The sequence below is a fragment of the Tamandua tetradactyla genome, chromosome 14 (assembly GCF_023851605.1).
Source record: "Tamandua tetradactyla isolate mTamTet1 chromosome 14, mTamTet1.pri, whole genome shotgun sequence".
Lineage (NCBI taxonomy): Eukaryota > Metazoa > Chordata > Mammalia > Pilosa > Myrmecophagidae > Tamandua > Tamandua tetradactyla.
In genome coordinates this window covers 29,690,329-29,707,036 of record NC_135340.1, presented here as the reverse complement: position 1 = coordinate 29,707,036, position 16,708 = coordinate 29,690,329, and the positions used below count along the sequence as shown (strand labels likewise).

At 39.1% G+C, this 16,708-nt stretch overlaps 1 protein-coding gene across 8 annotated transcripts in view; it reads right to left on the bottom strand.

Annotated features, from left to right (window-relative positions):
* The window catches only part of STXBP6 (syntaxin binding protein 6), a 281,394-nt gene that overhangs the window by 80,268 nt on the left and 184,418 nt on the right, over positions 1–16,708 (bottom strand). The window contains exon 1 of one of the 8 annotated variants that reach the window (XM_077127058.1): positions 13,531–14,057. The exons of the other annotated variants lie outside the window; for them this stretch is intronic. Within the exon in view, the coding sequence (XP_076983173.1) occupies positions 13,531–13,618 (88 nt within the window). The 5' untranslated portion in view covers positions 13,619–14,057. Of the gene's footprint in view, positions 1–13,530; positions 14,058–16,708 lie in introns of those variants that run through there. 8 annotated transcript variants of the gene reach the window in all.

Genomic DNA, 16,708 nt, shown 5'->3' with positions numbered 1-16,708 from the left:
AGAATCTGAATATTACTATAAATGAACTAGACTTAATAGACATTTATAGGACATTACATCCCACAACAGCAGGATACACCTTTTTCTCAAGTGCTCATGGATCATTCTCAAAGATAGACCATATGCTGGGTCACAAAGCAAGTCTCAACAAATTTAAAAAGATTGAAATCTTACACAACACTTTCTCGGACCATAAAGGAATTATGTTGGAAATCAATAATAGGCAGAGTACCAGAAAATTCACAAATACGTGGAGGCTCAACAACACACTCCTAAACAACGACTGGGTCAAAGAAGAAATTGCAAGAGAAATTAGCAAATACCTCGAGGCGAATGAAAATGAAAACACAACATATCAAAACTTATGGGACGCAGCAAAGGCAGTGCTAAGAGGGAAATTTATTGCTCTAAATGCCTATATCAGAAAAGAAGAAAAGGCAAAAATTCAGGAATTAACTATCGATTTGGAAGAACTGGAGAAAGAACAGCAAGCTAACCCCAAAGCAAGCAAAAGGAAAGAAATAACAAAGATTAGAGCACAAATAAATGAAATTGAAAACATGAAAACAATAGAGAAAATCAATAAGGCCAGAAGTTGGTTCTATGAGAAAATCAATAAGATTGATGGGCCCTTAGCAAGATTGACAAAAAGAAGAAGAGAGAGGATGCAAATAAATAAGATCAGAAATGGAAGAGGAGACATAACTACTGACCTCACAGAAATAAAGGAGGTAATAACAGGATACTATGAACAACTTTACGCTAATAAATACAACAATTTAGAGGAAATGGACGGGTTCCTGGAAAGACATGAACAACCAACTTTGACTCAAGAAGACATAGATGACCTCAACAAACCAATCACAAGTAAAGAAATTGAATTAGTCATTCAAAAGCTTCCTAAAAAGAAAAGTCCAGGACCAGATGGCTTCACATGTGAATTCTACCAAACGTTCCAGAAAGAATTAGTACCAATTCTCTTCAAACTCTTCAAAAAAATCGAAGTGGAGGGAAAACTACCTAATTCATTCTATGAAGCCAACATCACCCTCATACCAAAACCAGGCAAAGATATTACAAAAAAAGAAAACTACAGACCAATCTCTCTAATGAATACAGATGCAAAAATCCTCAATAAAATTCTAGCAAATCGTATCCAACAACACATTAAAAGAATTATACATCATGACCAAGTAGGATTCATCCCAGGTATGCAAGGATGGTTCAACATAAGAAAATCAATTAATGTAATACACCATATCAACAAATCAAAGCAGAAAAATCACATGATCATCTCAATTGATGCAGAGAAGGCATTTGACAAGATTCAACATCCTTTCCTGTTGAAAACACTTCAAAAGATAGGAATACAAGGGAACTTCCTTAAAATGATAGAGGGAATATATGAAAAACCCACCGCTAATATCATCCTCAATGGGGAAAAATTGAAAACTTTCCCCCTAAGATCAGGAACAAGACAAGGATGTCCACTATCACCACTATTATTCAACATTGTGTTGGAGGTTCTAGCCAGAGCAATTAGACAAGAAAAAGAAATACAAGGCATCAAAATTGGAAAGGAAGAAGTAAAACTATCACTGTTTGCAGACGATATGATACTATACGTCGAAAACCCGGAAAAATCCACAACAAAACTACTAGAGCTAATAAATGAGTACAGCAAAGTAGCAGGTTACAAGATCAACATTCAAAAATCTGTAGCATTTCTATACACTAGTAATGAACAAGCTGAGGGGGAAATCAAGAAACGAATCCCATTTACAATTGCAACTAAAAGAATAAAATACTTAGGAATAAATTTAACTAAAGAGACAAAAAACCTATATAAAGAAAACTACAAAAAACTGCTAAAAGAAATCACAGAAGACCTAAATAGATGGAAGGGCATACCGTGTTCATGGATTGGAAGACTAAATATAGTTAAGATGTCAATCCTACCTAAATTGATTTACAGATTCAATGCAATACCAATCAAAATCCCAACAACTTATTTTTCAGAAATAGAAAAACCAATAAGCAAATTTATCTGGAAGGGCAGGGTGCCCAGAATTGCTAAAAACATCTTGAGGAAAAAAAACGAAGCTGGAGGTCTCGCGCTGCCTGACTTTAAGGCATATTATGAAGCCACAGTGGTCAAAACAGCATGGTATTGGCATAAAGATAGATATATCGACCAATGGAATCGAATAGAGTGCTCAGATATAGACCCTCTCATCTATGGACATTTGATCTTTGATAAGGCAGTCAAGCCAACTCACCTGGGACAGAGCAGTCTCTTCAATAAATGGTGCCTAGAGAACTGGATATCCATATGCAAAAGAATGAAAGAAGACCCATCTCTCACACCCTATACAAAAGTTAACTCAAAATGGATCAAAGATCTAAACATTAGGTCTAAGACCATAAAACAGTTAGAGGAAAATGTTGGGAGATATCTTATGGATCTTACAACTGGAGGCGGTTTTATGGACCTTAAACCTAAAGCAAGAGCACTCAAGAAGGAAATAAATAAATGGGAACTCCTCAAAATTAAACACTTTTGTGCATCAAAGAACTTCATCAAGAAAGTAGAAAGACAGCCTTCACAATGGGAGACAATATTTGGAAATGATATATCAGATAAAGTTCTAGTATTCAGAATTTATAAAGAGATTGTTCATCTCAACAACAAAAAGACAGCCAACCCAATTACAAAATGGGAAAAAGACTTGAACAGACACCTCTCAGAAGAGGAAATACGGATGGCCAAGAGGCACATGAAGAGATGCTCAATGTCCCTGGCCATTAGAGAAATGCAAATCAAAACCACAATGAGATATCATCTCACACCCACCAGAATGGCCATTATCAACAAAACAGAAAATGACAAGTGCTGGAGAGGATGCGGAGAAAGAGGCACACTTATCCACTGTTGGTGGGAATGTCAAAGGGTGCAACCACTGTGGAAGGCAGTTTGGCGGTTCCTCAAAAAGCTGAATATAGAATTGCCATACGACCCAGCAATACCATTGCTAGGTATCTACTCAAAGGACTTAAGGGCAAAGACACAAACGGACATTTGCACACCAATGTTTATAGCAGCATTATTTACAATTGCAAAGAGATGGAAACAGCCAAAATCTCCATCAACAGAAGAGTGGCTAAACAAACTGTGGTATATACATACGATGGAATATTATGCAGCTTTAAGACAAGATAAACTTATGAACCATGTAATAACATGGATGGACCTAGAGAATATTATGCTGAGTGAATCCAGCCAAAAACTAAAGGACAAATACTGTATGGTCCCACTGATGTGAACGGACATTCAAGAATAAACTTGAAATATGTCATTGGTAACAGAGTTCAGCAGGAGTTAGAAACAGGGTAAGACAATGGGTAATTGAAGCTGAAGGGATACAGACTGTGCAACAGGACTAGATACAAAAACTCAAAAATGGACAGCACAATAATACCTAATTGTAAAGTAATCATGTTAAAACACTGAATGAAGCTGCATCTGAGCTATAGGTTTTTGTTTTGTTTTGTTTTGTTTTGATTTTACTATTATTACTTTTATTTTTTTCTCTATATTAACATTCTATATCTTTTTCGGTTATGTTGCTAGTTCTTCTAAACCAATGCAAATGTACTAAGAAATGATGATCATGCATCTATGTGATGATGTTAAGAATTAATGATTGCATGTGTAGAATGGTATGATCTCTAAATGTTGGGTTAATTTCTTTTTTTCCATTAATTAAAAAAAAAAAAAAAAGAGAAGGGATAATTGGAGATGAAGGGATACAGACTGTACAACGGGACTGGATATAAAAACTCAGAAATGGACAGCACAATACTACCCAATTGTAATGCAATTATGTTAAAACACTGAATGAAGCTGCATGTGAGGTATAGGTTTTTTGTTTTTGTTTTTTTTGTTTTTTTTTCTTTCTATTATTGTTTTAATTCTTATGCTGTTGTCTTTTTATTTCTTTTTCTAAATCGATGCAAATGTACTAAGAAATGATGAATATGCAACTATGTGATGTTATTAAGAATTACTGATTGTACATGTAGATTGGAATGATTTCTAATTGTTTTGTTAATTCTTTTTTTAATTAATAAAAAAAAAGTAAAAAAAAAATATACAGATATAAAAAAAAAAAAATTGAAGAGGAGGGAAAGTGATAAAACTCATTCTATGAAGCCAACATTATCTTCATATCAAAGCCAGACAAAAATATTACATGAAAGGAAAATTACAGACCAATCTCTCTAATGAATATAGATGCAAAAATCCTCAACAAAATTCTTGCAAATTGAATCCAGCAGCACATTAAAAGAATTATACACCATGACCAATTAGGATTCATCCCAGGTATGAACAGTTCAACATAAGAAAATCAATTAATGTAATACACCATATCAACAAATCAAAGCAGAAAAACCACATGATTATCTTGATTGATGCAGAAAAGTCATTTGACAAAATTCAACATCCTTTCTTGTTGAAAACACTTCAAAGGATAGGAACAGAAAGGAACTTCCTCAACATGATAAAGGGAATATATGAAAAACCCACAGCTAACATCATCCTCAATGGGGAAAAACTGAAAACTTTCCTCCTAAGAGCTGGAACAAGACAAGGATGTCCATTATCACCACTGTTACTCAACATCATGTTGGAAGTTCTAGCCTGAGCAATTAGACAAGAAAAAGAAATACAAGGCATCAAAATTGGAAAGGAAGAAGTAAATCTCCCGCTGTTTGCAGATGATGTGATACTATATGCTGAAAACCCCGAAAAATACACAGCAAAACAACTAGAGCTAACAAATGAGTATAGCAAAGTGGCAGGTTACAAGATCAACACTCAAAAATCTGTAGTGCTTCCATACACTGATAATGAACAATCTGAGGGGGAAATCAAGAAAAAAAATTCCATTTACAATTGCAACCAAAATAATAAAACTTTTAGGAATAAATTTTACTATGGATACAAAAGACCTATACAAAGAAAACTACAAGAAATTCCTAAAAGAAATAACAGATCTAAATAAATGGAAAGACATACTGTGTTCATGGACTGGAAGACTAAACATAGTTAAGATGTCAATTCTACATAAATTGATTTATAGATTCAATGCAATACCAATTAAAATCCCCCAAAACTTACTTTCCAGAAATAGAAAAACCAATAACCAAACTTATCTGGAAGGGCAGGATGCCCCAAATAGCTAAAAATATCCTGAGAAAGAAAAATGAAGTCAGAGGTCTCACACTACCTGACTTTAAGGCATATTATGAAGCTACAGTGGTCAAAACAGCATGGTACCAGGAAAAATTGATATACTGACCAATGGAATCAAACAGAGTGTTCAGATATAGACCCTCTCATCTATGGACAACTGATCTTTGATAAGGCAGTCAAACAAACTCATCTGGGACAGAACAGTCTCTTTAATAAATGTTATCTAGAGAACTGGATATCCACATGCAAAAGAATGAAAGAGAATCCATATCTCACACCCTATACAAAAATTAACTCAAAATGGATTAAAGACCTAAACATTAGATCTAAGACCATAAAACTTTTATAAGAAAATGTAGGAAAATATCTTATAAATCTTATAATAGGAGGCAGTTTCCTAGATCTTACACCCAAAGCACAAGCATTGAAGAAATAAATAGATAAATGGGAACTCCTCAAAATTAAACACTTTTGTGCATCAAAGAACTCTGTCAAGAAAGTAAAAAGACAGCCTACACAACGGGAGACAATATTTGGAAATGATATATCAGATACAGGTCTAGTATCCAGCAACTGTTCAACTTAACAACAAAAAGACAGACAACCCAATTACAAAATGGGCAAAAGACATCAACAGACATTTGTCAGAAGAGGAAATACAAATGGCCAAAGGCACACGAAAAGATGTGCAACTTCCCTGGCTATTAGGGAAATGCAAATCAAAACCACAATGAGATATCATCTCATACCCACCAGAATGGCCATTATCAATAAAACAGAAAACCACAAGTGCTAGAGAGGATGTGGAGAAAGAGGCACACTTATCCACTGTTGGTAGGAATGTAAAATGGTACAACAGCAGTGGAAGGCAGTTTGGCAGTTTGTTCCTCAGTAAGATAAGTATAGAATTGTCATGTGATCTGGAAATACCATTGCTAGGTATCTCCTCAGAGGACATGAGGGCAAAGGACACAACAACGGACATTTGCACACTCATGTTTATAGCAGCATTATTTACAATTGCCAAGAGATGGAAACAACCAAAATGCTCATCAACAGATGAGTTGCTAAACAAGCTGTGGTATATACATACAATGGAATATTATGCAGCTGTAAGACAGAATAAAGTCATGAAGTATGTAACAATATGGATGGACCTTGAGGACATAATGCTGAGTGAGATTAGCCAGAAACAAAAGGACAAATATTGTATGGTCTCGCTGATATGAACTAACATTAGTGAATGAACTTGGAGAATTTCAGTTAAGAACAGAGACCATCAGGAGATAGAAATAGGGTAGATATTAGGTAATTGGAGCTGAAGGGATACAAATTGTACAACAAGACTGATTGTAAAAATTCAGAAATGTATAGCATAATACTACCTAAATATAATACAAAATGTTAGAACACTGAATGAAGCTGAATGTGAGAATGATAGCGGGATGGGGGCTGTGGACACAAATGAAATCAGAAAGAAAGATAGATGATAAAGACTGAGATGGTATAATCTAGGAATGCCTACAGTGTACAATGATAGTGACTAAATGCACAAATTAAAAAAATGTTTTTGTATGAGGAAGAACAAAGGAATGTCAATATTACAGGGTGTTGAAAATAGATGGTAATTCATATTTCAAAATTTTAGCTTATGTGTGAGACTAAAGCAAAAAAAATCTTTATTTGGTACAAAATTTATATTTTGACTAGTGCATTTCCCTATATAACATATGTGGACAGTTTAATTGAACACCATAAGTACATGGAACCTTGGGTAGGGCACAGGATTTTTTAGGTTTGTCCAGAGTGATGCTCTGATAAATCCCAGAGTGATTTGAACAGTGAATAAAAATGTATTTGCAAAGTCCCCTTGGGGGAATGGTGAGAAAGGCGGAAAATTCAACGTCCCCATGTGGAGAATTCCTGATATTCTCACAAGCAATGGGGGCAACAAAAGCAATAGGCCAAGCCCTCAATCTTGGGGTTTGTTCATATGAAACCTAATCCTGCAAAGGATAGGCTAAGCCTATGTAAAATTAGGCCTAAGAGTCACCCCCAGAGAACTTCTTTTGTTGCTCAGATGGGGCCTCTCTCTCTCAGCCAACACGACAAGCAATCTCACTGCCCTCCCCCTCTCTATGTGGGACATGACTCGCAGGGGTGTAAACCTTCCCAGCAATGTGGGACAGAAATCCTAGAATGAGCTGGGACTCAGCATCAAGGGATTGAGAAAACCTTCTCCACCAAAAGGGGGAAGAGAGAAATGAGACAAAATAAAGTGCCATTGGCTGAGAGAGTCCAAACAGAGTCGAGAGGTTATCCTGGAGGTTATTCTTACGCATTATATAGATATCACCTTTTTAGTTAAGGTATATTGGAGAGGCTGGAGGGAAGTGCCTGAAAATGTAGAGCTGTGTTCCAGTAGCCATGTTTCTTGAAGATGATTGTATGATGATATAGCTTTGACAATGTGACTGTGTAATTGTGAAAACCTTGTGTCTGATGCTCTTTTTATCTATGGTATAGACAGATGAGTAAAACATATGGATTAAAAATAAATTAATTATAGGGGGAATAAATGTTAAAATAAATTTAGTAGATTGAAATGCTAGTGATCAATGAAAGGGAGTGGTAAGGTGTATAGAAAAAAATAGGGGAAACAAAGGCTAAAATATATTGGGTAGATGGAAATACTAGCAGTCAACGAGAGGGAGGGGTAAGGGGTATGGTATGTATGAGTTTTTTTCTTTTTTCTTTTCATTTCTTTTTCTGAATTGAAGCAAATGTTCTAAGAAATGATCATGGTGATGATATTGTGAGTTTTTGATTATATACCAAGAATGGAATGATCACATAGTAAGAATGTTTGTGTTTTTATGTTGTTATGTTAAAAAAATTTGAAAAAAAGAAAAAACCAAAACCAAACAAACAAAAAGTTATCATTGTCTAGAACCAAAGACTCAAAATGCTCACCTCCCTATCAGAGGCAGGGACTTTATAAAGTCCCACTGCCTTTGGGACAAGTGAGGTAAGAAAGTCATAGCATCTGCCTGAGGGTCTTTACCAAGAATCAGGTGCCTTCGTTTCATCTGCAGGGAAAGGTATAAATGTCCTGATTATCTCTTCAGGTATCTTTAAGGAGAGTTTTCTAGACTAGGTACAAATTTGTATTAATTTTTTTCCATTTGATTCTGTGGGTGAAGATTTTCCATGGCCAACAGACCCATTCCTTGATTATCCTTTCTTGAGCCTAGGGCGCATCTTAGCACTGAGGCATACTGGCGCATCTTAGCACTGAGGCATACTGGCACGTGTGTAAAGAAAGAAAACTTTCCAGGAACTAGCAACAATAAACAAACAGAAAAACTAAACTATGCCAAGATGCCCACAAAGACTCACATTTTCAAACTCAAATTTTAGCTTATCAACAAATTAGCAGACTCTTTCCAGTATGAACAGGAAGTCCAAATGGACTCAGAGGATACCATTCACAGATAAACACAAAATAAAATATAAAAGGATGAAAGATAAATATTTGTGTCTGGCAATACCAATCAAGTTTGGTAAGTCAAGAATTATAGGTAATACAACATGCCATGGTTATTCAAATGTCTGCTAATGAATCTTCTCTGGTGCTATGATTTCATACCTGAAGTCAGTGATATTCCAAATTCCTGAACATGCACATTTTAGAGTTTCAAGGTACCTGTATATAGCACAGATCACACAAACTATCATAAAACCAAGCACTGGCAAAACTGCCAATTCCACACACTTAGAGGAAGTGACTAATGCATCCCAAAGGCCACTTTAGGGTCAGACCTTACTATGAGGATAGAATTAATGCTTCTTTTCTTATGTGCTTCCTCTGCTAAGGAGGTTAAGATGTCATACAGAGTCAATGGGGAGAAGCCAGTGTCCCCCACAGATATGTTTCTAGCTTGCCCTCTTAACACCAGACCAGTATCTCTAATCCTGTACAAATGGCTTTGAATACCAAGTTCATACCACTGATGTCAATCATCTCACTGTCATATGTAGAAGATGCTATCCTGATGGGTGAACCTGCTCAGAAGCCCTCAAAATCCAAGTCTAAATTATAGAATTTATTTTTACAAAAATAAAGTGTTGATATGCTTAGAAATACAATGCAATGGATCATAACTGTCCCTTGGTGCTGAATGCCCCACCAGTCCCCACCTATTCCCCGCCTATTCAGCCTTGTTTCCAACCCCACACCTCTAAGACCAACTCCACCAGAGAATGGGACCACCCAAGTGCCAGGCTCCTCCTGGGGCCTCATACATGTCATAGTCTGTCCCATCTGCACACCTCTGCTCCTGTAATTTCTCTACCTGGGGTGGCCGGATGGCTACTTCCTGCAAACCTCAACCATCCCCATCCTCCACAGGCCACCTCCATGTCCTCTCTCTGCCACCAGACTTTCCCCAGAAATCAGTTCCACACTCTTTTCCTTTCTCAAAATTTCTATGGTATTTCTCTGTAACACCCATTTTGGAACTTTGCAGAACTAATTTTAATTCAGGAACATGAAGGGAACACACAATAAGCAAATGATTGGTTCTAAATGACCAGGTTTTGTTTTGTATGTTTATCTTACTCCTTCTATTCATTTGCTTGTTAACTATTTTTCCACCATTGATAGTACAAACGTAACTTCAGCCAAACTTGTGTTGAATTATCGAAAATTGTAAATTCAGGATGCATGATGCTCCCTCAAATAAAAATATATTCTCTAAGAAGACTGCAGTAGGATCTTGTTGTTAATTATTATTATTATTACTTTTGGCATTCTAAAGAGCTTATGGGTTACATTTTGGCTTCTCAAGGGTTTATGGGTTACATTTGCATAAAATGAAACCAAGCAAAAAATGGTAGTTATACTTCAATGCTAAAGGAGGGTTCAATGGGCCAGAAATGCCAGGTCAGTTTTCAGAGGGAGGCAAGTTCTAAAGGGAGATGTGAAGAAAGATAGGAAACGGAGTCTCTCAGAAAGAAGGAAATACTGCTTAAGGTATTCACTCTCTCAAGCAGAAAACTAGATGGTGAAAAAGCCACATTTCTAGAGGGAAGAGAGTAAAGGTCAAAATTGTTACAATACGACTGGCTCAGGGTTCTGATTAAAGGGACAAATGAGAACAATGACTTCCATCCTTGGACTCACAAAAGAAAGTACAAGAAAGGCCTTCTGTGTGCAATACTTGTTTTTCCTTCTTTGTGCTGGACCACACCACTGAGTTTCCCACCTCTCCTCAGGGCTCCTTCCTAAGTAGGGCCACATTTTCCTGATGAAAGTCCATGCTCTGGTTCATTCTTTCCCGACTAGCAGGAACAATGACAGTACAGGGGTACAATATACCCACAGTTGCCAAACACAACAGAACAAACCATGCCTACCTGAACTCCTGTGCTTACCTGTTCTTAAGACAACATTTCTAATGATTCCCAGGCCACCCATCACACCAGTCTCAGCTAGGTGCACTGCCAACGCCCTTTGTCAATTCTGCTCTATAAATAAATCATTTTTTGTCCTTGGTAAATGCTTCTCTCCCTCTCTTCCTTTTTTTTTTTGCATGGGCAGGCACCGGGAATCGAATTCAGGTCTCTGGCATGGCAGGTGAGAACTCTGCCTGCTGAGCCACCATGGCCCGTCCACTCTCTTCCTTTTGAGGGTGCAAAGAAGATGCACTGGTTAATGGTCTTAACTTCAGGCTGTATATCAAAGCTGGGGCAAGGAGAGCAGAGAGGGACAGGCATTTAGATTCTGACATTAAATGCTTACATACTGATGTCAGATTTGTGCGGTAACAGAATTCATTATACTAACAGTCTCCATTTCTGCTTCTCCATAGAGTGTTGTCCAGGTACATTCAAGAGAGGGGTGTTGACAGCTCCTTGCCCCGGGTCCTCTCATAGGTACACACTGCATTATGCCCCAGGCTCATCCCATCGGACCGTCTTGGCTGCCATGCTCGAGAGGGTTTTGAGAGAAACACAACTGGAATCCAAATTGCTTCCTAAGGTAAACTAGCTTTGTTCACCAAAGACTAAGCTGAGTAGGAAGCTAGCATTGTTCAAGTGCTGACATGAGTGGATGGCCATCTGAATTTAAAGAGTAAAACTAATTTAATGGCTATTTTCAAAAATGAGAAGAGCGTTGTTTTCCGAGAAGACAAGGTAAAAGGTAAGTTTACGTGGGAATACATAAAAAGCTTCCTGCTGGGGGTCTGAGAAAGTCCCTTTTGTAGAAAGTCCCAGCACCATAGTGATGTTTTTAAGAGAATTACAGCTCAACCTGCTGTCTCCTGAGAGCAAGGCCATGCGCCCTCCAGGCTCCTTGCTTGTGGGTAAGACATTCTCAAGAAAAAGGCTCTCCAGTGGAGGCCCAGGGTGCGGTATTGAATCATCCTGCAGATCCTTCATCTGCTTCAATTTAATGCCCAAACACCCAAACACATTAAATGTACAGGATTTGGTGTAGAAATGGGGAGAATGCCCCCAGGACGGCAGCTGCTCTGCGTGGGAACGACCCTTCCGCAGGGGCAGCTCCGCGCGGGGGGGCAGCCACGGGCGCCGGGGGGCAGGGCCCGGGTCCTCTCGCCCCTCTGACCGCCCGGACGCGGCCGTTTCGGACACGTGTCTTTTTGGGTCCGGATCTCAGCATCGGCATCTGTCCTTGAGGCGCGTGTGCGCAGTGACATGCCGAACAAGCCAGTGGTCAGTCTCTCCGGTCAGGACGTCTCGCTAACACGATGAGAAACAAACCCAAAAAGCCACCGGACAGATCAAAATAGCTAGGTTGGTCTTCCCCAATACAAGCAGGATTTATCAAATATCTGTTCATTTGGAAACGCCCAGCACACAGAGTATCTTTTATCTCCACATCTGAGATCCTTAAAGAGATTGTCAGCCTTTGCTGTTTCCCTCCTGGGGGATGAACTGTTGGGGAGGGGTGGGGGGGGGAGGGTTTCTTGGCAGGAAAGGGAGCTTCATGGTATGAGAAAGCTATTCTACTTGGGAGTGGCAAAATGTTATGCTCAAGACTTTACTAAATTCCCCTGGAGGGAATCATAGCTGAATATGAGAAGTTTATGTGAATGTTCCAATTTGCTTAAGAGGACTTTAAACGGCCAACTGTTGGATCATAAAGCAGTGTGACTATTCTTTTCTTCTGAAAAAATCGGAAGGTACAAATAACATTCACTTTACAAATACTTCTTCAATCCATACTGAAGGAAAATTGATGGGAGGGGCAAGGGGAGAGGGAGAGGAGTGGAAATAGGGACTGAGGACCATGTGATTCAGGCACAGCCCTACCTCTCAGGGGGTTTGTATTTAGAATAGAATTGACACGTCCCTGAGTGGCTAAACTACAAGGTAGGATCTGAGGAATACCACAATGGGCATTTCTTACCACCAGCCAGGTGAGAGGGAGGTTTTCAGTGGATTCAGGAAAGCTTCTTTATAGAAGAAGAGTCATTATCAAGGAGAGAAGAACAAAGCAGGTCTTTTCAAACCCTTCAAACCATCCCTGGGCTTCCATAACTAAGGAGATTGGCCCTACTGACTACAAACAGTAAGTCTGCAAGTACAGAAATAAAACCACCCACAGAGCAGATGATTTCTTTTAGATTACCATGACCTGGGATGAATCTTAAGACAACCCATTTCCTGGCCAAGAATTCTGGATGCTCCTCCATGCTCAAACTCAATGTTTAGGAAGTAATCTTTTGAATTTATATTCAAAAGAGAACGCCAAGCTTCCTGGTCTTGTTTCCTGGCCTCAACAAAAAGACACTATTTTCTTGCATAGGAAATTATTCCAGTGCCCTTGCCCAGGCCCCAAAAACTCCTGTTTGCCCTCGATCTTCTTCCCCTAGAAAGGACACCCGCAGTCATAACTCACGTCGGTGCTGGAACACACACATGGTTCGGTATAGAAGCAGCACTGATGCGCTTCTGTTTCTGTTTACACCATGGGAGGGATGTTCCCGAGGGAGAACACTGAAAATCTTACTTCCCTTGAGATCCGATAGCCATTAAAATTCAGCTGCAGGGCTAGGTTCATCTCATTTGTAAACGCAAGCTGAGAGCCTGAAATTGGTAATTGGGCATTTAATTGGGTATGCGAAGGCACTTACTGGATTTTAACAGCTTCAACAGGTAATGTTTTAGAACATTAAAAATTAGAGCAATGATGAATCAAATGCAAATGGAAAGTGAATGAATTTTGGCACTATAATTTAACATACCGCTAACTAGTGTTTTGAGCTGAAGACGTTGAGCTTGGTTGGTTTTCTTCAATTTTCTTATATGCCAGGGATTATCAAAATCTTTCATTCTTTCAGTTTGGCTTCCTCTCACACAAAACTCTACATTAAAAGCATTCCATTCAATTCAGCAGGTATATAGTTGGCCTAATATGCAACTGGCATTGCTGAAGCCTATGGGAATACAAAAAATTATTATTAACATGTCATGGTTAAACATCCATGAACATATTAGAAATCTGGCCACTCTCTAGAGCATCCAGAAGACCGCCTGCTGGGAATCTGTTAATGGAATGGTCATTCCATGGCCACATATCCTACTGCTCTCCTTATCTATTCAATTCGGTCCCTCCTCCTCTGCCCTTTTATGTATTTGTTTTGGTTTGTTAAAGCTGACTAAATACAATATACCAGAAATGGGTTGGCTTTTTCAATGCAGATTTATTATCATATAAGCTTAAAGTTCTTAGTTGTTTTTTTCTCCCCCCTATTATTTATTTTAATTTCATATGTTCTACTCATCTGTTGATAAGGTAGATAAAAGGAGCATCAGATACAAGGTTTTCACAATCACACAGTCACACTGTGAAAGCTATATCATTATACAGTCATCTTCAAGAAACACAGCTACCGGAACACAGCTCTACTCTTTCAGGCAGTTCCCTCCAGCCTCTCCGTTACATCTTGAATAACAAGGTTAGGGTTAGGCTGTGAAAATGTCCTAACTAAGGTATCAACAGGAGATGCTTTCTCCCTGAAATCTGGCTTTTGGAGATGCTCAGTTTCTCTGACACACAGCCAGGTACATGGCAATGTCTGCTGGGTTCCCCGGGTTCTGCTGCTTCCACCTTCTGGCTTCAGTGGCTTCTTCTCTGAGCTTCTGCGTGTCCTTCTCTCTTAGCTTCTCTGGGGCTTCTTTCTGTTTCTTCTCTGTCTTCTATCCTCTTATAAAGGACTCTAGTAAGAGTCCAGCTTGGGGTACTCCTCAGCTGAATTAATCCAATCAAAAGGTCCCACCCACAATAGGTCTACAGTCACAGGAAGGGATAAAAGAATGGGATCTTTTCTGAGGTACAAATAGCTCCAAATCATCCTAATATCTTTCTAGAATTTCTTTACATGATACAATGAATGTGAACATTCTTATTTTCCCCTAAAAGGTAGCACAAGAGATAGCATACTATATACAATTTCTTTTTTTTAATTTAATATACTTGGAACTTTTTCAAATTTTTCAGAGAACTCCAATTTCAGAGAGAACTACTTCCTTCTTTTTGTAGCTGTATAGTATTTATTCTATTGTGAGGATGTACCATGGATTACTTAACCTGTCCCCTGATGAGGACAGTCAATCGTCTGTAATATTTTCCTATTATAAATGATGCTGCATTGGAATAAATACTTAATATCAAGATGTTATTGGCCAAGAAAAAAAAAATCTCTTGCTTTCTTCCCTGTTCTAGGCTGGCTCTCAACTCCGAATCAATATTTCTTTTTATTCCGACTCCATGATCTCATTTGGAACACTTTTACTTACTTGTTTCCATCCAAGACAACCAACTCTCAGGATTTGACAGCAATTCTATTATAGTCCTAAACCAATTATTTTAAGAAGAGAGGAAGAAAAAAAGGAGAGGAACTGTACAAACAACTTGACAGAATCCATTTTCTTCCTCTCCTGTTAATGCTTCTTGCCTCTCCACATAACCTTTCTTTCCCTGAGCTTGAGGCATTCTTACCGAACAGAAACAGGATCCTGGTTGGCAGAAGCTGCCCCTTCTGAACAATAAAATGCCAAGCAGAGATAAAACTATTCCCAGGCAAATGCAGGGCAGTTCCTGAGGTGCCCTGGAGGGCAGCAAACCCACCGGGGCTCCTGAGCACCCTGCCCTCAGTCCCCCATGAACACGGCGGGAGGGGCGGCACAGACGATGTGTCTCTTATTCCTTTCGGCATATATTCTCTCTCTTCACCTTCTAAATGGTGGAAATGCTTCTACCAGCAGGCTTGACAGACATGTAGTCGGAGGGGGTTCTGGCTGCATTTATGAGCCTAATACTAAACTGTGATATGACTGAACTGACATTTGTCTTCTCTCCTCCTTGTCCAAGTTGTCTTGCGATAAAGGATAGTGGAAAAACACTTTGAAAAACAAGCAGTCTTAATAATTCACTACATTGTCTAGAACATTCCCTAGGGAATCTGGAGGAAAGCCTCCTCTGCTGGGCACCACCGGGTATCTGCTTTGGGTACTGAAAACAAAAAAAACAGTGGGATGGCCAGAAGCACCAAAGATTAAGGAAATTTCCTGGATAACTTCAGAGGTGCCTTCATGCTTTGTTCACTGTCAAACATCTCCTGTGCCGCAGGTAAGACTGAGGCATTGAGCTGCCCATACCCCGGGAAGAAGAACATCTGAAGGGCGGGAAGTCCCAATGGGGAAATGTACAGGAAGAAAGAGGATCATTTCCCTGGTGCTGGTCCCTGCAGGCTAGGTACGTGATTCACCGCCTCCCCACTATCTGGGACTGGGAATTTGGGTTCTGTATGTGAAAATGAGAGGTAAAAGTAAATGCACAAACAAAAACCTGGAAATAGCCCAACCGAAGAGTCATTTCTTAAAAATGAACAAATACATAAAAGCGAGTCATGTGTGGACCAATGATGAAGGTGCATCATAAACCAAGGGTTATGGTGAATCTAAATCTAAAAAGAAAAGAAGGGGGAGCAGGGCTAGAGGGCAGGGAAGAGGATTAAACGGACTTAGTTCTAATTTCTCAAAGGTTAGCTGAGTCAAATGTCATAAGGTTTTCTACGTTCATCCACTGAAGAGGTGTTCACTCCCTGCTTTGAGAATCCAAACACCAAGGACACTGTTGAGGAACTGTTCTATTGTTTTGAGATGACTGTTCTCAAACTCTTCCCTACCCTACTGCCCACTTGTTCCCCCCACCCCTTACGTTGCAGATGATATCACCACGGGGAACTGTGCCGAGATTTGGTCTCCTTTTGGATTAATCCAAGAGAACAGTGAGGATACTGAGGGAAAGGCTAGGCTCGGGCTGTGTTCAGTGTTTGTAGGGCACTGGTTCGATGGGGAAACTCAGAGGCAGTCCTGCTCTTCACACCTTCCTTGTTACTCCTATGACTCCCTGAAGGA